The following is a 22,384-nucleotide window of genomic DNA, read 5'->3' as shown; positions in this document are numbered from 1 at the left end:
CTCCAGTCAGTGCCCAATGAACCCCGCGATGCACTCCTACACGTGTATGTACTTAGTAGCTCTTACACTACGAAGTACGTGTGCTTCAGTTCAATTAGATGTGAATCAGACAGTTCTCTCTTCGTGTTTCTGTGGAATATTATGATTTCAGTTTTCAGAAATACAACTTCTGCAACAACATTATCCAAATTTCGCCTGTTTGGGTTGGCAATACCTCACCCCTTGAGAATAGAGGGGCAATCGAATTTTTCGACATTCCGGACTACTACGTCACTGGTACAGATAAGAAACGAATAATGACGGACCAATCAACAGGGACTTAGAAGTCACGTTGGATTAGTAATACAATATGAATCCCGCTATTATAATGTGCTTCGTAATGAGACACCAAGTGGACGACGAAGGATTGTATTATATCCCTATTATCATAATTTTACAAGATCAATGGAAACTTATTCCTTTCGTTTGTTCTTGGACATGAATGGGGAAGTAGATGTGGCGTTATTACAGTTCATAAATGGAATTTAGATACGTCTATGAGTCACAAATACTCCAAGAGTTAAGAGGACTTATTCATACATACTGTGCCCAAATCATGAAAGCCTCGAAGGATGAATACCAAAAAATATACGTACAGTATCTAGTACCGCATGACACTGTCAAGGCGATGCTGACTCGCACGTGACAATAGTCCCCCGTGGTGACTATAAATTCCCATTCCCTCCCAGCTCTTCTTCTCTTTTCTTTTCCCTTTTCCTTCTTCATCCGAGTGCAAGGGCTTTACGCGTATCAGTGAGGATTCGTCCGAGATCGCGTTTTTGCTAGTTGAAAACTATTTTATGACCACTCCTAGTTGGCTTCGGCTGGCTAGGGAATTTTTGGCACCCGTTTTCTCGACGCGAGGAGAGAAGTTGACTTTCATTGCTTGCGATCCACGGATCGCAGTGAAGAAGGTTTGCGCTGTCCTGCGTTTCATCCAAGACTGACGCGTCAGAAGCAGGGCGTTGTCTCATGGATGTGATGTTGAAGCTAGACAAATGTGATGGCCCAGTCTGACGCCGGGCATGAGGAGAGTATGAATACTGACAGTCGCGTGTATCAGAGCTGGATCTGGACAAGACATCGTGCTATTCTCTATCTTGTGTTCACGATGTAGCAACGTTAGATCTCGAGCATTCGTCGAGCAAGTCCATCCCCGCCTCGCGAATTAATGTGTTGCTTCTTGAAGTGGTGTTCGCTCGTAAGTGCCTGTCAAGAACTGCACCTCTGCTCCGAAGTTCGTCGGACATATCAAAAGCTTTAGACAGCCCACCTTATTCACCGAACCATCTTCGTATGAGCGCCTTCCTGGACAAACGTGCATCTGCCCCGAAGCTCTTCGGAACATATCAAAAGCTTGAGATAACCCCTGCATGTCTGCTGCACTGCCGCGTCGCGGAGTGGGCGTGCTTCCACATATCGCATCAGCCAGCTGGACACCCATTCCATTATCTTGGCTCTTGGTGTCCCGTCTCGTGATGCCAACATCAGTGCAGGACTACCGTGCCGCTGGATTTGGTACTTAAGTCGTACTGGCACAGCATCAGCCTTGTTGGCTCATCTACTGAGTACTTCGTAGAAACTAGGTAGACAGACCAACATGAACCTTAACCTACCTACGCGGCGTATAGTGATTACAGATACATACTGTATACAAGAACCCGGCTTTGTCCGGAGATGTCAGGAACTCTTTGTTCTGCCATCCCGACAATTTCCGACGTCTCTCCTGAACTTCATACCAGGCTGAGTCACAAAACGACAGCGGTCCATCTTCGTCCGAGGGGGGGCGGCGAATAGAGTATGCTTCGCGACTTACACTGTACCTCGTCATCTCTGTGCATCCAGTCGGAGCAGTGATGCTGTTTCTGGTCCCGTCATGCTGAGAAATCCATGTTGAGCCCATCCGGTCCCTCCTCGTTCCCGGCCTATTCTCTCTTAGTCCCACGTCCCGATCTTGTTTGCTCCCTGCCCGGTGGCTAATGGGGCCATGTGATGGCGCGTCGAGGGTGGTGATATATAGAGAGCAGTTGCCGCAGTCGTGGGCTTATTTTAGCTTGTGATATTGCCACGGCTCTGGTCAAACAGGATCTACTTCATACTGATATTTAAGATTTCTCTTGGAATCATATACTGTGACCTACCTGCATGGCGACTTGAAACACATCGAACATCGATACGCCATCTTCCTCCTTATGACCGCCTAGACGGACCTTATCATTTCGACCATGTTAACATCAAGAGCATCTGCCAGACTTTGCACCCCATGCCATGCCTCCGGGCTGGCCAGAGCAATGGCCCTCGCTCGTCCCAGCCACCGCATCCTGGGATGTCCCGCTATTGTCCCAGCAGACTGCAGATATGCATCCCCTTCCAGTCGGAGAGACTTCTCGACCACCCCGGCGGTCCATCTCCGGGACTTCTTCCCGCCAAAAGAGACGGAGCATATTCGGCGGACTCCCCCGGCGTGGCCCCACAAGGGCTATACCATGGAGGAAATGCTCGCTGTTGAACCGGGCCACCGTGAGCCGAGGACCTGGGGCGACTGGGCCGCGTGGAAGCTAGTCCGCTTGGCCAGGTATTGCATGGACCGAGCAACGGGGCTCAAGCCTGAGCAGCAGGTTGATCCGAAGAAACCCACGACGGCGATCGTGGCGAGCAAGCCCCTAACAGAAGCGCAATGGGTACGTCTTTTCGCACCTTTGTTGTCAACAGGCCACAACTTCCAACTTGTACACCTTCATACTCACAACGTTGATGTATAGCTTGTGCGTTTTGTCTTCCTCGAGAGCATCGCAGGAGGTGAGTCCCTTACGGTCTGGCCGAGAACCCTGGTCTTCTCTTCCTTCCTCTATCCACTCGGCTGAAGAACTTCGTTCCCCAGACATCAGCTGACTTTACCCACACAGTTCCTGGCATGGTGGCCGGTATGCTTCGTCATCTCAACAGCCTCCGCCGTCTGAAACGTGACAATGGTTGGATTGAGACGCTCCTCGAAGAGAGCTTCAATGAACGCATGCATCTCTTGACTTTCATTAAGATGAGCGAGCCTGGCTGGGTGCGTGTACAGCGGTTTGGTTGCCATAAAAGACTGAGCTAACGGTCGAACAGTTCATGAAGATCATGCTCATCGGCGCCCAAGGGGTCTTCTTCAACAGCATGTTCATCGCTTACCTTATCTCCCCGAAAATATGCCATCGTTTCGTTGGCTACCTCGAGGAAGAGGCCGTCCACACCTACACGCGCTGCATCCATGAGATTGAGGCCGGGCTGCTTCCTAAATGGTCGGACCCCCGATTCCAAATCCCAGATCTGGCAGTGCAGTACTGGAATATGCCTGAAGACAAGAGGACGATGAAGGACTTGATCCTGTACATCCGGGCTGATGGTGAGTGATTCTCGTCCCTCCTGTTCCCACATTTTACCCGGTATCTCTTGCTGACACTTGTTGGATTGGTTACAGAGGCTGCACATCGGGGTGTCAACCATACCTTGGCGAACCTCGACCCGGTCGAGGACCCGAACCCATTCGTGAGCGAGTACAAGGACGACCACAAACCGAAAACTGCATTGAAGCCTTCAGGCTACGAAAGAGCCGATGTTATCTAATAAAGCGAGTCAAACTTGGCGAAGAAAAGTGAGGATGGAACTTGCTGGTAATCGAAAGGGAGTAAATGGGATGGCGGCACAACCATGAAGTAACGTCTCCACTAACTAATAACTGTATTATAATGTAATCTAATCTGCTCCTCGACGAGAAAGGCAACATGCCGAACAATGTCACGATAATTGCAGTTGTTCCAGACTAGGCGGGACCACTCGATCCTGAGAAGAAGGACGATTCTATAAATAGCAATGCAAGAACGAAGGCATTGGCAAAAGGTTCTGGGAATCACTCGACCACTCGACTAGCCTCACCTCGGTAGACGATGGTGAATTGATCACGGAGCTGTGCGAAGTGTCTCGTTACGGCCTCCTCGGAGCAACTTCGTATATGCCAAAAAGACTACGTACGAATATTGGAAGCCGCATCTGAAGCCGCATGTTACAACGGCTACCCTCAGCCCTATTCCATTTTCGTGGCGTCGCCGAACTACAAACACGCCCGGCTTCAACACGTGGCCTAGCATGACATGAGCGAACAAATACGAGTGCTCCGGTATAAGCCAGTCAGCTGCCTCCTGAGAACTGGGCACTGGTCGCCGATATATTGCCAGCAAATAATAAGAGTCAGAGAGCACCGAACCTGGCTGGCAGCAAAGCAAAAGCGGGCCCCAAACCCGATGCCCAGGAGCCTGCGCCACTAAGAAAATTTTTCGACGGATTCTAACGATCTGCCGCCACGACCATCATACGCATAGATGGTTCAAATCACTCGAATTGTTGCCGAGCCACTGTACAACGTACGTTGACATGAAGAGCGGGATATGCTGCCTTCTGTTTGTCAAAGATTTATCTGGATTTTCATTGTCGAACAAGTAATTGATAAATTTGATACATCATCCGTGGTTCTTCTGAAGATCGTGACGACCATCCATCAGGCCCGAGTGTGAAAACAAATTAGACGAGAAACGGTTGAAACAAAAAAAAACACGCCGATGAAAAACATGTGCTCAGGACAACGGCACGAGACGTGGCCCAGGTGAAATGTTTACGATAATCGTGAAACAGAAACAGATTCATCCTTTTTCTTCGCACACAGGACAAGCCCTGGGAACAATGAAAAAAGTAAAGACACGCCTGTCAGACGTCCATCAACACCTACCCCACCCGTGCGCCCGAAGGCAAGACCACGAGATGGGGTCGAGATCATCAACAGCTCTCTATACAGCACAGATAAACCATGCCGCCACCTTTGCAGGCAGTGCGAGAGCAACCAGAAAACTTCACTCTTAGGTGCCGAGGATATCCCTCATCAACCAGGGTGGGATCTGTGGCTCTTTTGGAGAACCCAGAGTGGGTCGAATACTATAGAAATGATTCTCTGAAGTATTGTCGACATGAAGAAAGAAAGAAGAGAAAAGTCCAAAGGGAGCGAGGGAGGACGGTCTTTTATAGCCGGCTGGAGGGTGCTTGGGCCAACCCGTATTTCCTGTGGGGCCAATATTGACTCCGTAATCGTAATTACCGTAATTTAACCATTCATTTGAACCGAGACACCATGGTGGTCCGTTCTCCGTCCGTGTGTGGTAGGTGTACGAAATTCGTTGTACCTATGTACTTTGTACCTCTGCCACGTCCTGCATAACCTGACCTGTGTCAGCGTTGTGTCTTGCACAGCCCCGGGGCGGTGCGCAGGGCGGTGCTGTGAGCGTCTGAAAACGCCGACCCGGTATCTCATTCGCACACACCAATACACCCCGCCGCCTCTCCATTCCACGAGTTCTATCATTATCGGTTCTAGAGGCAGAACCATCGCCTTTCCTCCCCGGTGCTCGTGCCTTGTTACCGTGCCCTGACGTACGAACCTCTTTGGCAGTGATGGACGAGCAAGCCCACCAGCGCGGTCGCGCATTGTCCGCGGGGCATCTACATCAGCATCAGCCTCATTTAAGGCAACCCCCGTCGCCGTCGCCTGCTCAGTTCCCGCCTGCCAGCGAGGCATCCGTCGTTCTCGGGTTGGGCCTTGATCAATCTACCGTTCCATCTCAGCCGCCCGATTTTACGCCATTTAACCACGCCCACAATTTCCTCGACGGCCAGCAGCAACACAACCAGGCGTTCGCCCACCCTTCCCTTCATGATCCGTCCAACGCCATCGCATTCGCTTCCAACCAGAGCCAAACGAGCTTCCTCGACCCCAACTTCGATACCGGCGCCGACTTCTCCCTCTTCCCCAGTGGCGGTAACGGCTCAAATAACGACCCTGCCGGCGACCAATTCAACTCGCCTCTCATCGACCAGAGCTTCGGGTCCAACGATATGGCTTCCATGACAATACCGCCAGCCCACCACCACTCCTCCGCGCCGTCGCACCTCCTGAATCCCGAACCCCAGCAGTCGCCATCCTTCAACCAGCATCAATTCTCGTCTCCATCCGGCGGTCATTCGAGGCACGCCTCGCTAGGCCCCGAAGCTGCCCTACTGCCTAGCCAGCTGAACGAATGGAGCCAACCCCAGTTCCAGACTCACAGGAGGAGCCCGTCAGCCCATTCCGAGGTGTCGTCGGCCGCGCACTCCCCGAACCTCGTCGGCTCGGATACTTTTGACCCCGTCGACCACCACTCTCCCATGCAGCGTCCCTCCGACCCCGGCCTATATTCCCAGATACAGGGCTTCGACGATTTCACCATTTCCGACCCCACACACAGTAGCCCGAACCTCCAGTCTCGGAGTCCCTCCCATAGCCCTGTTGTCTCTCCTCGCGTCCTCCCCGAATCGGCACCCGATATACACCAACAGCAGCCCAGCTTCGGCGGCATGGGCAATCAGAACGCCGCTTATACTGGACTCCAGACCCATGAAGCCTTCCCGTCCTTCCAACAGCACGAGGGGCCTGACATGTCCCACGTTGCCCCATCCATCAACATAGAGTTTGCCCCAACAGCCAAGCAAAATGCCTTTGAACCCCTTAAGGGGCCCATAGACCAGGATTCCTTGACCCCGCCGGAAAGAGGTGAGTGAGAGCTTGACAACACCCGCGTGCATGCTCACGGCTAATGATGTTTCTCTCCCCGAACCAGGCCGTCCCCGCTCTCGCCCGCGCGCATCGACGGACCCCTTTAACAACGGAGGCGTTGTTGCAGGGCGGATTTATCACCCCGGCCTGTCCCCGAATCTGAGCCCCAATATGGCTGCGCGGTCCGACTCCTCGCGATCACTTTCGCCTCTAGACCGTCAAGCGACCAGCCCGTCTCGCAGACGCCAATCGACATCGGCCGTGCCTAATAACGTCATTGCTCTCCGGTTGGCAGATCCGGAATACCAAAACAGTCAGGACAATGGCGCCGCCAAGAGGGTACAGAAACACCCCGCCACCTTCCAGTGCAACCTGTGCCCCAAGAGGTTCACTCGAGCATACAATCTGCGGTCCCATCTACGGACGCACACGGACGAGCGACCGTTTGTCTGTACGGTCTGCGGCAAGGCGTTCGCCCGCCAGCACGATCGCAAGCGACACGAAGGACTCCACTCGGGGGAGAAGAAGTTTGTCTGCAAGGGCGAGCTCAAGGCAGGCGGCCAGTGGGGATGCGGCCGGCGCTTCGCGCGCGCCGACGCGCTCGGCCGTCATTTCAGGTCGGAGGCCGGCCGCATCTGCATCAAGCCGCTGCTGGACGAGGAGTCGATGGAGCGGCAAAGAAACCTGCAGGAACAACAAAGGCAGCAGGACATGGCCCAGGGCCTGGTCGCGCCGCATTCCGCCATGGCCGTTGATTCGGCAGCGGCCGGGTATTCCATGGAGGCGGGTGGCCAATGGCTGCCGCAGGCCCTGCTCGCGCAGTACCCCGTGCTAGCCGGCATGAACTGGTCGGCACCAGATGCCAGCAGCGGCCTAGAGGATGACCTGTCCGGAAGGTCGTCGTTTGACGCTAGCGACTATGAAGGAGACGAAGGCGGCTACGTCAGCGGGCCGGGTACGGGCTTCGGCGGCGATGGAGGGGTTCCCCAGACCTATGGGGACGTGGGATACGCCAGCGACTATGCAAGTCGATAAAACATCCCTGTTCTTCTGTCTTGCTTTGATGTTTCCCCATCTGCAGTCACGATTATGATCACCTTTATGACCACGATCTGCCAGTCAGTCCTTTCTGCCATTTCTTCTTTTCTATAGACTTGTCCACGAGTCTTATTCCTGCTCTGCATCAATGTATGCCATGAACAGGAGCTTTCCATACTTTCCATACTTTCCACACTTTCACATTCTCCCTTGTCAGGGACCGGCGTTTATTGTTGAGGCGGTGACTACCATCAGGTGCTTGAGAGGGTTTGGCACACGGCAAGCGCAGGCACCGGATTTGGATGAACTGAAGATACCGCATGTTTAGAAGGCATTGTTTTGGGAATAGATACCATGGTCAATGTGTAACCACGTTGTTTCGTTGTGGAGACCCTACTATGAGGGTCAGCTGCCTGCATGTCGCTTCTTCCTCGGCGAGGGGGGTTGATTCACAGATAACGTCGTCCAGTTTGCGTCTTTTGCCGCGTTTACCAGGCAGTTATATATTTTCGCATTCCCGGAGCGTGGATTTCCCTCAAGCGTAACCTAATCATCTGGTTAGAACAGGTCAGGGAGTAATATGAAGGTCAAGAATGCTATGGGATGATGCGATAGAACTCGCTCCCCCACGCGGCCACGCCCAAGACGTTGGTTGATTATTAATTCCACCATACGAAGTCACAAAGGAACCTCCATTTGTCAGCGAGTCCCAACGGCCGGCCCGTCCGGAATGGATCCCGGGCCATATGAGAGAGCTCTCACGCCTTGCGGTGGCGTCTCCAGCACACTTCGCGAAGTGCTGCTCATGTTCTGGAGGATTCGCAGATTCCTAACTCGGTTATGAGGTTAGCAAGACCTGCAACAACGTGGGATGGCGCATATAAATATCAATATCGTCATCATGTTCCCCTCCATCAATAAGCTCATCACGGAAATCTCACCTTCTTGTCTGCTTCTTCGGACAAGGTATAGCCATCCTTTTCTAGTCCCGATTATTACGGTTTGAACGGAATAACCTTGACGTTTTTCATATCTTCGATTAATCCCTTCTCATACCTTCGATTAAACCCCTCTCCTCGCGTTTCATCGCCAAAAATGTCGCAGAACCAGGAAGTCAGGATCGTATCAACCAAGAACGTCGAGGTCGTGGATTGCCCCGTTCCCGACCTCCCCACAGAAGAGCACATCCTCGTCAGGACCACAGCTGTTGCCGTCAACCCCACCGACTGGAAGCATGTAGACTTTGCGGAGGATTTGTCGTGTGTCGGCACCCGTCTCGGCTGCGACTACGCCGGCGTCGTTGAGAAGGTCGGGTCTGCCGTTACCAAGAATTTCAAAAAGGGTGACCGCGTGGCTGGTTTCGCCAACGGCGCGTGAGTGGTTTCTTCGTTCCCTGCGAATTCTCACCGTCGATCGAATCTCGCTCACACGGGAGTTTTCGATTCAGAAACGGCTTGAGGCCCTTGGACGGCACCTTTGCCAAGTACATTGTCGTCAAGGGTGACGTTCAGATGAAGATGCCCGATCACTTCACCGACGAAGAGGCGGCCACCCTAGGTGTCAGCGTGTCCACCGTCGTATGTAATTGTTCTCCCTTAACATCAGTTTCCAGACCCCCCTCTCTCTCCTTTTATTCCCTCTCATCTTCGTTTTTCGGTATACCTTCCCAGGAAAGCCAGCTGACATTCTTCCTCTGTTCCTTCTCCAGGGCCAAGGTCTCTACCAGTCCCTCAAGCTACCGCTACCCAACGAGCCCACCAAGGAGCCATTTTACGTGCTCATCTACGGCGGCAGCACCGCAACAGGCGTGTACGCCATCCAGTTTGCCAAGCTCTCGGGCCTGAAAGTCATCGCCACGTCCTCGCCGCGCAACTTTGACTACCTCAAGTCCCTCGGCGCCGACGTCGTCTTCGACTACAAGTCGCCCACTGTAGTCGAGGACATCCGCAAGTACACCGACGGTGCGCTGACCGTGGCCTATGACTGCTACGGCAGCGACGGCAGCAGCGCCCTCTGCGCCCGGTGCCTCAGCGACGACGGCGGCAGGATCCATGCACTTCTTCCGGCCAAGGACGAGGAGATCAAGGCCATCAACCCCAAGGTTGAGTCCTTCTGCACTGTGGCGTATTCGACCGTGGGGGAGGGCTACAATGCCTGGAGGCGGACGGTCGCCCCCGCGCCCGAGGACTTTGAGTTCGCCAGGACGTTCGTGACCATCGCCGAGGAGCTGATCGCGCAGGGCAAGATCAAGTCTATCCGCATCACCAAGAACAGGGGCGGCGAGGGCTTGCCGGGCGTGCTGGCCGGTTTGCAGGAGCTGCGGGATGGCAAGGTCAGCGGCGAGAAGCTTGTGTACACCATCTAAGACGTGATGTGTCGCGGGTAATCTCGCTTCGACGTATATCGCGAGGGAATCAAGTGGCCAGCCAGGATAGCCAGCCGCACTAGCCGTGCCGCGACCATCCTGAATAGACGTTGTCAGAGGCCATATACATCGATGCATCTTGATGATTGTGATTGCCCTCTACGGTACCTTGTATATCAACACTGCAACTCCCTCCCAACTTCACAGTGCTGGCTGGTCACGTGTCGAGGGGCGCAAGCAGACCAGCAGCTTCATTGTACACTTCCCAGATGTAGCCGGTACACAACAGGTACCAAGTATCGAGTTCCATGTCGACCTCACCTCTGGCACAAGTGGGCAAAGCCACCGCCCGTTTCATTATGCAAAGTTTAGTCGAACAGAAGCTGATTGCTGTCTTCTGTATGCACAAGCATCCATCCCTCCTGGTGAGTTGGCGGCAAGGCAACAATACTGGCAAGCATTGGAGGCCCGCCAGCAGACAGACGTTGACTCATCGCGATTAGACGTCTCGGGGCAACTCGGCATAGACTATGGAGCTGAGGTTCCGGGGTTCAACTCGGGCGGATTTGGGGGCGCCATGCCCGAGAGCCCGGCGACCGGTCGAGACCCGTGTGGACGTGAGCCACGTATGTCGTTTATTCCACAGCCCCATGCTGCACGACAGCGTATATACATGTATATACCATATATATATTCGATAGGCATATCGACTTACGGGCTGTGGTAATGCGGAACAAACACAAAACTTCTTCCCAACAGAGTCATGTCAATGCGGTCACTGTGTCGAGTACGAGGGTCGGATCCGCCGGCCTTTCCAGCCGATCTTCTCGCTTTGTTTCCGGCATGTAATACTCATGTACGTTTTAGGAAAATGGACCAGCGTATGAGTCTGCAAATCTCGGGCATATTATGTGCCAATGCTAGATCCCGCTAGTGGCATCGGCTTCCAAGTGTAAGTGAGCGGGCGGGCCCTGTTCTTATGCAGTCATGGGCCATGCCGCCATGGCACTGACGAGATACCCGCTCAGGCCTGCCAGAGCTTGGTAGTTAAAGGCATTGGAATTGGGAGCAGCACAAGGCCGGTGTCAGTAGCTATCCGTCGTACATCCGTGGATGGACAGATAGATGGTGCTTCGAGTACAAAAAGTCCATCAGCGAACAGGACATCAGCCCACCATCCCTTCGCCGTCATCCGGGTCAGGTCTGACCGCTAATAAGAGTACCTGGATGAGTCGAGACATTTTTTGTTGGGCACGCTCAACGAGAAACAAAACATCAATGGAAGCCTGGTGGTGAAGCGGGAATTTCTGTCGGCGACTTGGAAAGACAGCGCGAGGGGCCAAGGCCGATCGGAGGGAGGTGCAATTGAGACTGTCCGAACCGTCGCCTTGATGACTCCCGGCCTTTGACATGCAGTGACCATGCTTTCGGGGAAAAGACAAAAAAAAATAAAAAGAAAAAAAAAAAGTAACCAAGAAGGGCAGGGTTCTGTTTTCTTTGGGCGTAATGTCGTGGCGGTCGTCGAGGCGGTGAAGGAGACGCGATACCGTATTGGGATGCTGGTGGATGAAGGACGTCGAATGAGTGGACGACCATGTGTCGAGACGGGGCCTACCCATGTAAATGTATTCTGTAGCGGTATTCGTTGGTCGATTTTAGCTCCCGAGGCGTGCGTCTGCGTCTCCGTCTCGAGGAGGCATGTGCGTTGTAATTCTATCGGCGAGTGCAGGTACGTCTCGATCGATCAAGCTTGGGAAGCATAAATGTACATACAACGTACAGTCCGCCCATTACATACATTTTTCTCGAGTATGCCATCGTGACCGACCGAGTGGATTGCTTCAAGATGAATCTCTCCGGACAGTGATGTGATCAGAAAAGGGGCGAACCTGTCGGACGTGTTCCCAGAAATGCACGATACGTTTGGGGGGGAGGCATCAAACCGCCCGGGCTCCGTAGTGGTTTGGTCGCATGCGCATGGCTGCCCAGCCGTTAGGTATCGATACCTCGTCGTTCCTTACTCGCTACTTCCTCATGTACAGCTCACGCGTTTCCTTGTGTTTCCTTCCGCAATGACGTCTCCGCCTACCGACCGCCGCCGGCTCCAGGAGTAAGGGGCTCCAGGAGTAAAGTGGGGGAGGACACGTCGGCTGTCGGCTGGACTCGAGGTTATTCTTGTATGCAACAACGTGTCGTGTGTGTAGGTATAGGTATGATGTGGAGTGTAAGGTATGTTCCTTTTCTTGTTGAGCAATTCGACAACGCTGTCATTGAGGCGACGGGAAAGTGTCGGAAGACGACGGGATGTCTGAGAGCCTATAAGAATCTCAGCCTATACGAATAAGCAACTCATAGGTAATAACGAAAGTAAGGGTTTGGCACGGGCCAAGACTAGGATCTATGATACACTTTTCTCCCCTCTAATATTATTTATGTTGTTATCAAATTTGAATAAAAATTAAGTCGTGAAAAAGAATATGAAATGAGGGGTCATGAGGAGGGGTAGTCCGGCTGAAAAACTCCCCCAAGATTTTGTCACAAAACGAGAACAAATCGCTGTCCCGTCAACAACACCATGAAAAGGTGAAGGGCCTACAAATACACCTGTGATGAAGAGAGACTTGTCCAAGTGAGCAACTCCTCGACCCCGTGCCGGCCCCCACCTTTTTTACATACTGCTTGTTCCACGGAAAAATAAAGGAGGGGTCGGTCACCTGGGAAGCGGGAGGGAATGGCATCACCTGGCAGGCTGGTCAGAGGCTAGTACCGCCACTACTGTCGCCTAGAAGGGGGGTTCGGCCCATGTTTAGGACGGAGGGCCAGCCAATGGATTGAAGTCCCAGCCATCCGGCCTCGACATTGGGGCGTCTTGTACCAAAGCAATGTCAACGATAGGACGCCCATGGATTGATTGGGAACATGGTTGCTGTACGAATACTTCGTACCTCTGCAGGAGAGTGTGTTGTCCGCGAGGCTATTCTATGCATCAGGTATTAATGTAGTACACATCGTAAGTGTACTTCGTAGATAAATATCTCCTACTTTATTGAGCATACAGATGCATGACTTGACTGGTTCATAGGATGGGGGTAACGGGGTACCTTGGGACGAATAGAAGGAGCACTGGAAAAGACTCATCGTCGGGAAAGCGTGACCAGGACACTCCTGTACCTTACTTAGTTCATCCCATATCCTGTTATTCGAGTTCAGCCGCCTTTCCCTTTCCTTTTCCGAACTCTTGTACTTGTCATACGTTTCTTTTCCCCTTTTCAACAACCCGGCTGTTACCCGCTTGTGAGGGGCCGGAGCAATCACCACCTCATCATATCTCCTTGCATCTTAGGTATCGAAGAGGCCCTTGAGAGAAAGGGAGGTTCGGTGCCACTGAGGCGTGTTCGAGGGGGATTCCGAGTCGAGACAGGACGCTCTCGACTGACTGTGGGTGGGTGACGGCATCGGGGTCGGCGAGGAAGCAGGGGCCGAATGGTTGGGGTTCTCTCTGTTCGTGTTCCTCTTCCTTCGTAGTTGCGCTGCTGCCGTCGCACATACACAAGTCAAAGCCCTCATTGTTAGTTTTCGGCTCTTGGTCGGACAGAGTGTCGATTCAGGGTACTCCTCATCTATTTTCTGGCTGAAATAGGCGACGCGTTTGCGGTCGGAATCCACCGCGTCCCGGCATCTCCACACGTCAACGCCGCCACGATCAGAAAGAGGGTAGTACCGCGATCATCATCCCTTTCCGACAACCGTCTCACAACATTGACCATCGCTGGATTGGGTGGCCCCAGTGGCTAGCTCACAGGGTTTGTTATCCCCATCAGGACTCCGAGTTTTCCCTCGAACTTCTTCGCCTGAGAAAAAAGGTGAAGGACGGAGCTGATTTGATTCAGTATTTCTCCCATCACCTTGCCTTCTCAACCTCCAAACACGTACGGAGACACTCCACCGATTTTTTACGGGCGACATTTGACACCAAGTCCCAGTTTTTCGTCAGTCATCCATCCTCCACTGCTGGACCGACCCTCGCCTCGGCCAGACGCGACCAGACGTGTCACGAAGCTGCATCCCTGCTTCCCCACCGGCTACCGCTCTGTGCCTTCCCGGCCACCATACTAAAATCGTCATTGGCAACTCGCTCCCCATCCGGATCCCTGAAAACCCTCTGGGAAGCAGAGCATTGAGTGGTCCGTTATCGATTAGGACGACCTCGTTATTCCCTTGGTATCGCTATTTTCTTTTCTCCTCTTGTTGTATTTCCCAGCCAACGCCTTTTTTCTTCCTTTTTTTTTTTCTCTTGATTGCTACCTGGCTTTGGCTCCCTCCATTATTGTATCACCACATACACCGCTCCTCTTATACATCGGATCGCCTAAAGGAGTGGAGGCATTTGTTTTTTTTTTGGGAGCGCCTCGGCACCCGGTCCTTCGTTCACTACGCCAGCTTCGATTGTCGAGTCAGAAGAGACATCGGCATCGACACCCAAGCAATCACCACAGCACTTCGACTCGTGTTGCACCGCTCCCTGCTGTTGTCCCTCTACCTGGCACGCGCCGACTGTAGCATCAGGAACTGTACGAAGGGTCATCCGACCAACAAGACGACCAATTGTGCGATCACGGACACCCAAGAAACATCACGAATCATTACGGTCCACGATAATACCACCACCCACAGAAGCTCCTAAGCTACTCGCTACGCAAAAAGTCCTCGCTGGTTCGACACTGCGTCCATGATTTACACATCCCACTGCCGTACTGTCAGTTCGGAATTCCACAATGGCTGCGGCCGCGGTTTTGGCCTTCCCAGGAAGCTTTCCAGAAAGCGCATATGGTTGGAGAGTCGGCCAGCCATGGACGAGTGGGCGGGATGAAGAGAACCTCCGCATCCGCCTGCGCATGATCGCCCGGGCCTGGGCTTCAAAATGTCGCATTACTCAGGTATGCTTCCCTCTATATTTTTAGTCACTGCTTCCTTCTTTTTGGACTGTTGTCGACAAATGAGGGAGGACCAAATACGGGAATGGGCCACTTTGCCCGGCTCTAGCCAACGCCGTCGGTAGTCTAAAAAAGGCGCCTCGTCCCGACCGGTAATAACTCTAACCGGACGTCTCGGGGTGCCGACCGTCCCTTTTTTCCCCTCCTCTCCTTCGAACAATAGCTGTTGCCCCGTGCCGCAACTTGGGTTCCTAAGTAGTAACTGATTCATGGAGTTAGTCACGACATAACGATGCTCAACCCTTCGGTTCTACACCCCATGTACCATCAAACCCCTTGAAAGTACCCGACTGCTCGCCGAGGTGGTCTCGACGTTTCGCCCGCCCTCCTGAGCCCCAAGAACACTCCGACGATCTCATGAATCCTGGTTCTACAGACTCCCTCGTGAACCGACAAGTTGCCCCATCTGATGTTGCGGCCCCCCCTCCTACAACGGCCGACGCACAGGAGGAGCCGCGGCGACGACGCAGCGGGGATGCCCTGTTCTCCGACCCTACCCAGGAGTTCGAGATCGATTTTACCTCGCAACACGGCTTCCGGCAAGCGGGGCCAAAGAAGAAGAAGGCAAAGGCAGCTGCCAGAAAAGTAGTCGGTACTACGAATAACAACGACGGTGATGGCGCTAAGAAGAAAGATGAAGGAGCCGGCGGTGGTGGCGATAAGGGAGCCGATCAAGGAGGTGGCGCTGGAGGCGGCGCAGGCGGCGACAAAGGAGGCGACAAAGGAGGCGATAAGGGAGGCGATAAGGGAGACGACAAGGGAGGCGACAAGGGAGACGACAAGGGAGGCGACCCTGGCAAGGATGACAGCGGTGCCGGAGGAGACGGTGATGGCGGCGACAAGAACGACGGAGCAGCTGACGCCGACGCCGCGGGTGATCCGAGTCCTGCGGATGCGTGGGGCACAGCTACGTCCACGAAGAAGAAGAAGGGTAAGAAGGGCGCTGTTGAGGAAACCACCGCCTTACCCGAGGTACCATCACCCAAGCTCGACTCGTTTCAAGAAATCACCCTCGACGATCCAGGTATAGGATCAGGGACACTAGACGCCGATCCCGGTTCGGCGGATACCAAGGCGGCGACGTCGTTCGGCGCCTGGGGGACGAGTTGGAATACTGGGAGTAGCGCCGGAAACGACGAGGGTGCCGATTCGAACCCGTGGGGCTCCAATAAATCGAAACCGAAGGAGGATGCCTTTGATTTCGGCTTCAGCTCGAAGGACCAGGCGTCTTCCGGAGCCGTCGATGATCTCACTGACGCGTGGGGTTTGGCTTCCACGAAGAAGAAGAAGGGCAAGAAGAGCGACCCGGAACCTGAACCGGAGCCTGTTCCCCCTCCGGCTCCCGATCCAGAACCTGTTGCAGATCCTTGGTCCGTTCTTACAACCACGAAGTCTAAAAAGAAGAAAAAGAAGGGAGCGGCAGAACCTGAGCCTCCTCCGGCGCCCGAACCACCAGTGGAACCCGAACCCGAGCCGGAGCCGGAGCCAGAGCCAGAGCCAGAGCCGGAACCGGAACCAGAACCAGAACCAGAACCGGAGCCGGAGCCGGAGCCGAGGAAATCCGACAGCATATGGGGTAACTTGACGACCACGACTTCCAAGAAGGACAAGAAGAAAAAGAAGAAGGGTGTAATCGCCGACCCGGAACCTCCCCCCGCTGTGCCTGACCCCGAACCAGTCGCTGAACCTGAGCCGGAGCCTGAGCCGGAGCCAGAAAAGGTCGACATCTGGGGCGATTTAAGCGCCACAACCTCCAAGAAAGACAAGAAGAAGAAGAAAGGCGTGGTTGCTGATCCGGTGCCTCCTCCGGCAGTTCCTGACCCAGAATCCGCGGGGGATCCGGACCCAGAGCCAGAGCCTCCGCAACTAGATGACCCCTGGGGCGTGAGTACATCGGCAAAGGACAAAAAGAAGAAAAAGAAGAAAGGCGCTGCAGAGGAAGTGGCACCGGAGCCGCCACCACCTGTGCCGGAGCTAGATCCTGCCGACGAAGACAGCTTCTGGGACGACTTGGGCAATAAAAAAGAAGAAATGCCCGAGCCCGAACCCGATCCACCACTCGATATCTGGGGCACTTCGACGTCCAAAAAGGACAAAAAGAAGAAGGGCGCTCTTTTAGATCTCGAACCCGAGCCAAGCTCCTGGGACGTCTGGGGCGCTGCCGGCTTTGCAAGTGATAAGAAGAAGAAAGGTTCGCCTGGACTTCCCAACGACCGCTCTTTATCCCATTGTATCACATACTGACAAGATACATAAAGGCAAAGAATCAAGTGCCCTGGTCGAATTTGGACAAGACGAGGAAGAGGTGCCTCCCGCAGTCCCGGATGTAAGCGAACCCCTTGGCAACGATGTTTTCAGATTCCATTGGCAAGAAGCCGAAAAGGAAGGAAGACGGTACTGACACTATCTGGAAGCCCGACACCGTTGAGGAGCCCGTGGCGGACATTTGGGGCACGACATCGTCGAAGAAGAAGTCGAAGAAGAACCGTAAGGATTTATTTGGCGACCTGTTACCGCGCGCGCCATCCCCTCCAACACTGGACATGGACATGACTGAATATGAAGCAGAAACGGAACCTGAAAAGGAGAAGTCGTCCAAAACGAAAGAACCCAAGCTAAGCGAGAAGGAGCTGAAAAAGCTCGAGAAGGAAAAGAGGAAAGCCGAGAAGGAAGAAGCTGCTCGCAAGGCTCAGGAGGAAAAGGAAGCCGAAGAGCAGGCAAAGCAAGAGGAAGCTGAAGAGCAGGCCAGGCAGGATGAAGAAGAGCGGCTTGCCCGCGAAGCGGAGGAGGCTGCCGCGGCAGCCGCCGCCGAATTAGCCCAGCAGGAAGAGGAAGAACGACAAAGGGCTGAAGCTGAGGCGGCCAAGATCCTCGAGGAAGAGGCACAGATGGAAGCTCTCCTCGCCAAGAAGGCCAAGCGAAGCGGCAAGCTGCCCAAGAAGGACGCAGCCACTCTCGAACGCCTGCAGGAGGCTGCCAAGCAGCGTGCCGAGGCGCAAGCCGCCAAAGAGGAGGAGGAACGGCTCGCCGCTGAGGCCGAGGAACAGGCACAGCGAGAGCGTGAGGAAGCAGAAGCGGCAGAAGCAGAAGCGGCGGCGGCGGCAGAAGCAGAAGCGGCAGCGGCAGCAGAAGCAGAAGCAGCGGCGGCGGCAGAAGCAGAAGCAGCAGCGGCAGCAGAGGCAGAAGCGGCGGCGGCAGCAGCAGCAGAGGCGGAAGCAGCTGCTGCTGCTCAGGCAGCCGAAGCGTCCAAGAAGAAGTCCAAGAAGAGCTCGTCCAAGGCCGAGAAGGAGTCCAAGTCCAAGTCGAAGTCCAAGAAGTCGTCCAAAGACAAGGAGAAGCCGCCAAAAGATGAAGGGGAACAGCCGCCCAAGGATGAAGAGGAACAGCCGCCCAAAGATGAGGAGGAGAAGACTGAGGATAGGGATCTGGAGGATGCTATCGGGGCACTCAGCCCCGAGCAGGTCGAGGAGCTGCTGGCGCTGGAAGAGCCGGTCAGCAGCAAGCCAGAGCCGGTCATCAGCAAGCCGAAGCCGGCCAATGATGCATTCAGCTTCTGGGGCTTAAAGAAGTCTGCCAAAAAAGGTACGTCCTATGCTATCCCTTGTTTTGGCCTCCTCGGCCGAACCAACACTCACCTCCGAATACGGTTCGCCTGCCTGGATGTCTTATCCACTCCATGATCTTCACCGAAATAAGCTGCATCTCACCTCACGGTGCCGAGATTGCATTGCTGACTCATTGCTGGGTTCAGAAGGTGCTAGCATCGACGGGAATGACACGCTCGCATCTTCTTCGCCCCATATTGCACCGAAATCACCCTCGGCCCGGAAGGCTGTGGGAGGCAAGATCGCTGACAGATTAAAAGCTTTTGAACCCAGGGAAGAAGAACCTCCAGTGGAAGAACCGCCGCCCGAAGAACCGCCACCTGAAGAACCTCCGCCCGAGGAGGCGGCCGACCCTGAGCCGTCGCCCCCGCCGCCGCCTCTCACGAAAGAAGAACGCAAGCGTCTCAAGAGGGAAAAGAAAGCAGCGGCCAAGGCTGAGCTCGAGCCGGAACCCGAGCCGGAACCTGAGCCTGAGCCTGAGCCGGAGCCGGAGCCGGAGCCGGAGCCTGAACCTGAACCTGAGCCGGAGCCTGAACCGGAACCTGAACCCGAGCCGGAGCCGGAGCCGGAACCTGAGCCCGTAAAGAGCGACCTTCCGGGCTCTTTCCCCGAAGATGACGAGGTTGTGGAAATCGTCGAGCCGCCGCCACCGCCGCCGCCGACAAAGAAGAGCAGCAAAAAGAGCAAGAAGCGGGCTAAGGAACCTGCACCAGTGGAGGTCCCTCCCGAGGTTCCTGAAGCTCCTCCCGAAGAACCCCCTGAAGAGCCCCCTGAAGAACCCCCTGAAGAACCTCCCGAAGAACCTCCCGAGGAGCCTGTCGAGGAACCCGCTGAGGAACCTGCTGAGGAACCTGTTGAGGAACCTGCTGAGGAGCCTGCTGAGGAAGCTGCTGACGAACCTGTTGAGGAGGTGGAGGAGCCTGTTGTGGAACCTGCCGAAGAGCCTGCTGAGGAACCTGATGAGGAACCTGCCGAGATCCCTCCTGAGGCACCGCCGCCTCCGGCCGTCCCTGATGCGCCCTTGACCCCACCGCCCGAGGACTCTAAGCGTTCCCGAAAAGAACGAACGAAAGCCAGCCGTGAAGGAACAACCTGGAGTGCATGGGCGACGACCCCACGCGAGCGGGAAAAGAAATCGTCTCGAGCAGTGTCGGAGAAGAAGAAGAAGAGGGAAAAAGCCGAGAAGGAAGAGAAGGTCTCCTCGAAAGGATCTAGCTCGGACAAGGTGGAGCGCCAGCGGGACCGTGAAAGGGAGCGAGAACGGGATCGAGAACGGGATCGAGATCGCGACCGTGGCGACAGAGCCAGAGAGACGTCTGCACGGCCGAAGCTTATGTCCATGTTTAGTACACCACCTGTCACACGAGCCGCGTCGACGCGCGACCGGAGACATGTATCAAGCATGAAATCATCACGCCGGCATTCAATGGAGGTGGGCGGCTTCGCCTCGCCGCCTCTGGATGAAGCAGAAGCACCGCCCATCTCATCCAAGGCTGCCAAGGTCCTGGGCGTCAAGAACTCGGGAAGATCTGCAAGGCGTGCTCCGGCACCAGAAGACGAGGACATCGTTATGATGGGTGCCAACGGAGAAGAGACGCCTTCGAGAGGATCTCGCAGACGCTCTAAGTTGCCTCGGGAGGACGATGTTGTTATGGTCGACGCCTATGGGCCGTCAGACCCCACTCTTCCGAAGCGTTCGAGTTCCCGTGCCAGAAAGGGAATTGGTAGCTTCTTCAGCAACCTGAGGACGCCCAAGCCGGAACGCCCGGAACCGCCTCGGCGTCGCAACACGTACGCCATGACGGACGACGAGGGCAGGCGGGAGCACCGTTATAAGGGATACCCCTCTGACTACGGAGGCGGTGACGCAGCGGCCGATGAAGACGCGGAACGGGAAGCTCGCCGGGCTGCTCGGAGAGCGAGGAGAGCCGAGCGAGAGGCAGCCGAGCGGGAGGCAGCCGAGCAGGAGGCAGCCGAGCAGGAGGCAGCGGAACGAGAGGCAGCCGAGCCTGAAAGGTTCGGGCGAACACCTGAGGAGGCGCGCTATTATAAGGACAGGGATCGACGTGAGCGGCGTCGAAGGTACGAAGAGGAGGCTGAACTGCGTAGACAAGAGGAAAAGGAGGCGAGACGCGCAGAGAGACGTGCGGCACGCCAGCGGGAGGAAGAGGAACGACGTTTGGCCGAGGAGGCAGAGGCCAGGCGGGCTGAACGCCGTCGCCGGCGTAAGGAACGAGAAGAGGCGGCGGCCGCTGCGGCTGCTGAGGAGGAGGCCGAGGCTCGACGTGCGGCTCGAGAGGAACGGCGTCGTTTACGGCAAATGGAAGCGTCAGAGGACGAGGAGGCGCGGCGCCGCAGGCGTGAGGCCCGACGAGCGGCCCGTGCTGCGGCTGCTGCCGAGGAAGACGACGGTGGGCACCGCAGCAGCCGTCGGTATCAGTCTGACACAGAAGACGTATATCCACGACAGAGGTCACACCGTGTGTACGAATCCAAGCCGATGTGGCCGCACTCGGGGACATCGTCTTGGGTCAAGGACCATTCGGATGCCGGGCCACCTCCGCCGGAGGAGGTTATAGCGCAAACCGAAGAGGAGGCCCGCCGCGAGAGGAGGGAACGACGTCGCCGTGCCAGGATGGAGGAAGATGGCACGGCGGATGAGGCGGAGCTTCGGCGACGCCGTCGTGCGCGACGTGAGGAGCGGGATCGGGAGCGAGATATGGAGCGAGAGCGGGATCGAGAGGTGGAGCGAGAGCGAGATCGCGACCGAGAACGCAATCGGGATCGGGAGCGGCGCTATGGTGGGGGAACAGTCGGCGGGTCCGAAGGTAGCGACGAGCGGCGCCGGGCGTCCGCTTTTATGGATGCGACGCCGCGTAGCAGATGGTGGAGGAAGATCACCGGTTGATCCGGTCGATGACGGCGCTCATGGGATCATTTAACGTGGCATTTCTTGCCTCGTATCATGCGTTTTCGTGCGTGAGCATGCCAGCGCATCGGTTTCTGTCGTTGACACTCCCGCCGTTGTGTGGCAGGAGACATATACCCCAACCGCGAATGGTTCCTGTTTTTAGCCATGTTAACTCGTAATATCGTACTGATATTAGTTGACCTAGTCTCCGTTGAATAGAAGCTGTCCTTGATAGGCCTATAACTAGCTGTAGGGTGTACTCTGCGCGAGCTAGTCGGGAGACGGGTGGCTGGACAAGTTTTGTATATGTATACTCTTGTTGAAGGTCGAGATTCCATGGATTCCGTGTGTCCCTGACTCGGCCATTCTCTTGAGATGTCTATATACGAAGGCCGCTGTGGGAGAGCCTGTGCGCCCGGCTGAACCTATTTGAAGATATGGACACTATTGATGATATTGGGCAGCGATGCGAGATGACGGGTCGTGGGCTATAGGAAGAAGGTATGGTATGCCCTGAAGTTTGTTGGCCAATGGGGTTCTGATGGTCACTGATGGAGGTGTGATGGATGAATTTACTCGCTCTCGAGTCCGTCGCCCCTAGCTCGGGTGGTGTGATGGTTTATGAACGGGTTTGATAGGCGGTTTTGTCGCGGGCTACCAAGCAATGGATGCAGTGTGTAGTTAGCCAGACCAGTTGCCTGCGTACACGCGATGATGTTTCTGAATTCTACGAGATGGTCATTGCATGGAGGTTGGGCAGACCCCACGTAGGCTGCCTATCATTGACGAACTCCTCCGTCTTGGAGAGGACCGTCA

The 22,384-nt window shown here is 55.0% G+C and overlaps 5 protein-coding genes across 5 annotated transcripts, besides 2 other annotated features; 4 read left to right on the top strand and 1 right to left on the bottom strand.

Annotated features, from left to right (window-relative positions):
- Window positions 1-2,117: 2,117 nt before the first annotated feature.
- ACRALDRAFT_1049108 (uncharacterized protein) lies at window positions 2,118-3,786 on the top strand. The gene is made up of 5 exons (XM_071015576.1): window positions 2,118-2,720; window positions 2,802-2,838; window positions 2,946-3,094; window positions 3,148-3,424; window positions 3,500-3,786. Exons 1-5 carry the CDS (start codon window positions 2,265-2,267, stop codon window positions 3,643-3,645), a joined length of 1,065 nt encoding a protein of 354 aa, XP_070875896.1. The 5' UTR covers window positions 2,118-2,264; the 3' UTR covers window positions 3,646-3,786.
- Window positions 3,787-5,363: 1,577 nt separating this feature from the next.
- Window positions 5,364-8,387, top strand: ACRALDRAFT_1049105 (uncharacterized protein). The gene is made up of 2 exons (XM_071015575.1): window positions 5,364-6,652; window positions 6,720-8,387. The coding sequence occupies exons 1-2, from the start codon at window positions 5,518-5,520 to the stop codon at window positions 7,688-7,690; spliced, it is 2,106 nt and encodes a 701-aa protein (XP_070875895.1). The 5' UTR covers window positions 5,364-5,517; the 3' UTR covers window positions 7,691-8,387.
- A 280-nt stretch (window positions 8,388-8,667) lies between these two features.
- ACRALDRAFT_1075659 (uncharacterized protein) lies at window positions 8,668-10,190 on the top strand. The gene is made up of 3 exons (XM_071018414.1): window positions 8,668-9,066; window positions 9,141-9,270; window positions 9,402-10,190. Exons 1-3 carry the CDS (start codon window positions 8,789-8,791, stop codon window positions 10,056-10,058), a joined length of 1,065 nt encoding a protein of 354 aa, XP_070875894.1. The 5' UTR covers window positions 8,668-8,788; the 3' UTR covers window positions 10,059-10,190.
- Window positions 10,191-13,328: 3,138 nt separating this feature from the next.
- Window positions 13,329-13,887, bottom strand: ACRALDRAFT_1062547 (uncharacterized protein). The gene has a single exon (XM_071016625.1). It carries the CDS (start codon window positions 13,623-13,625, stop codon window positions 13,398-13,400), a length of 228 nt encoding a protein of 75 aa, XP_070875893.1. The 5' UTR covers window positions 13,626-13,887; the 3' UTR covers window positions 13,329-13,397.
- A 946-nt stretch (window positions 13,888-14,833) lies between these two features.
- On the top strand, window positions 14,834-21,877 carry ACRALDRAFT_1080953 (uncharacterized protein; the record flags this gene model as incomplete). The annotated part of the gene is made up of 4 exons (XM_071019092.1): window positions 14,834-14,995; window positions 15,272-17,243; window positions 17,411-18,634; window positions 18,804-21,877. The coding sequence occupies 4 exons, from the start codon at window positions 14,834-14,836 to the stop codon at window positions 21,563-21,565; spliced, it is 6,120 nt and encodes a 2,039-aa protein (XP_070875892.1). The 3' UTR covers window positions 21,566-21,877.
- A 318-nt stretch (window positions 21,878-22,195) lies between these two features.
- Window positions 22,196-22,266: a sequence feature (Protein overlapping with rRNA (ACRALDRAFT_208783, KAL2756869.1) was converted to a misc_feature.).
- A 33-nt stretch (window positions 22,267-22,299) lies between these two features.
- Window positions 22,300-22,367: a sequence feature (Protein overlapping with rRNA (ACRALDRAFT_208783, KAL2756869.1) was converted to a misc_feature.).
- Between the last annotated feature and the right edge of the window lie 17 nt (window positions 22,368-22,384).

Source organism: Sodiomyces alcalophilus (assembly GCF_042370955.1).
Source record: "Sodiomyces alcalophilus JCM 7366 unplaced genomic scaffold ACRALscaffold_3, whole genome shotgun sequence".
NCBI lineage: Eukaryota > Fungi > Ascomycota > Sordariomycetes > Glomerellales > Plectosphaerellaceae > Sodiomyces > Sodiomyces alcalophilus.
This window is presented reverse-complemented; position numbering and strand designations above follow the sequence as displayed.

Bases quoted from the DNA above. Each gene is read 5' to 3' on its own strand.
- ACRALDRAFT_1049108 (XM_071015576.1), top strand. From the start codon at position 2,265: ATGTTAACATCAAGAGCATCTGCCAGACTTTGCACCCCATGCCATGCC. The intron at 2,839-2,945 runs GTGAGTCCCTTA...TTACCCACACAG, and splicing joins CCTCGAGAGCATCGCAGGAG to TTCCTGGCATGGTGGCCGGT. The intron at 3,095-3,147 runs GTGCGTGTACAG...ACGGTCGAACAG, and splicing joins AGATGAGCGAGCCTGGCTGG to TTCATGAAGATCATGCTCAT.
- ACRALDRAFT_1049105 (XM_071015575.1), top strand. From the start codon at position 5,518: ATGGACGAGCAAGCCCACCAGCGCGGTCGCGCATTGTCCGCGGGGCAT. The intron at 6,653-6,719 runs GTGAGTGAGAGC...TCCCCGAACCAG, and splicing joins CTTGACCCCGCCGGAAAGAG to GCCGTCCCCGCTCTCGCCCG.
- ACRALDRAFT_1075659 (XM_071018414.1), top strand. From the start codon at position 8,789: ATGTCGCAGAACCAGGAAGTCAGGATCGTATCAACCAAGAACGTCGAG. The intron at 9,067-9,140 runs GTGAGTGGTTTC...TTTTCGATTCAG, and splicing joins GCTGGTTTCGCCAACGGCGC to AAACGGCTTGAGGCCCTTGG. The intron at 9,271-9,401 runs GTATGTAATTGT...TTCCTTCTCCAG, and splicing joins GTGTCAGCGTGTCCACCGTC to GGCCAAGGTCTCTACCAGTC.
- ACRALDRAFT_1062547 (XM_071016625.1), bottom strand. From the start codon at position 13,625: ATGAGGGCTTTGACTTGTGTATGTGCGACGGCAGCAGCGCAACTACGA.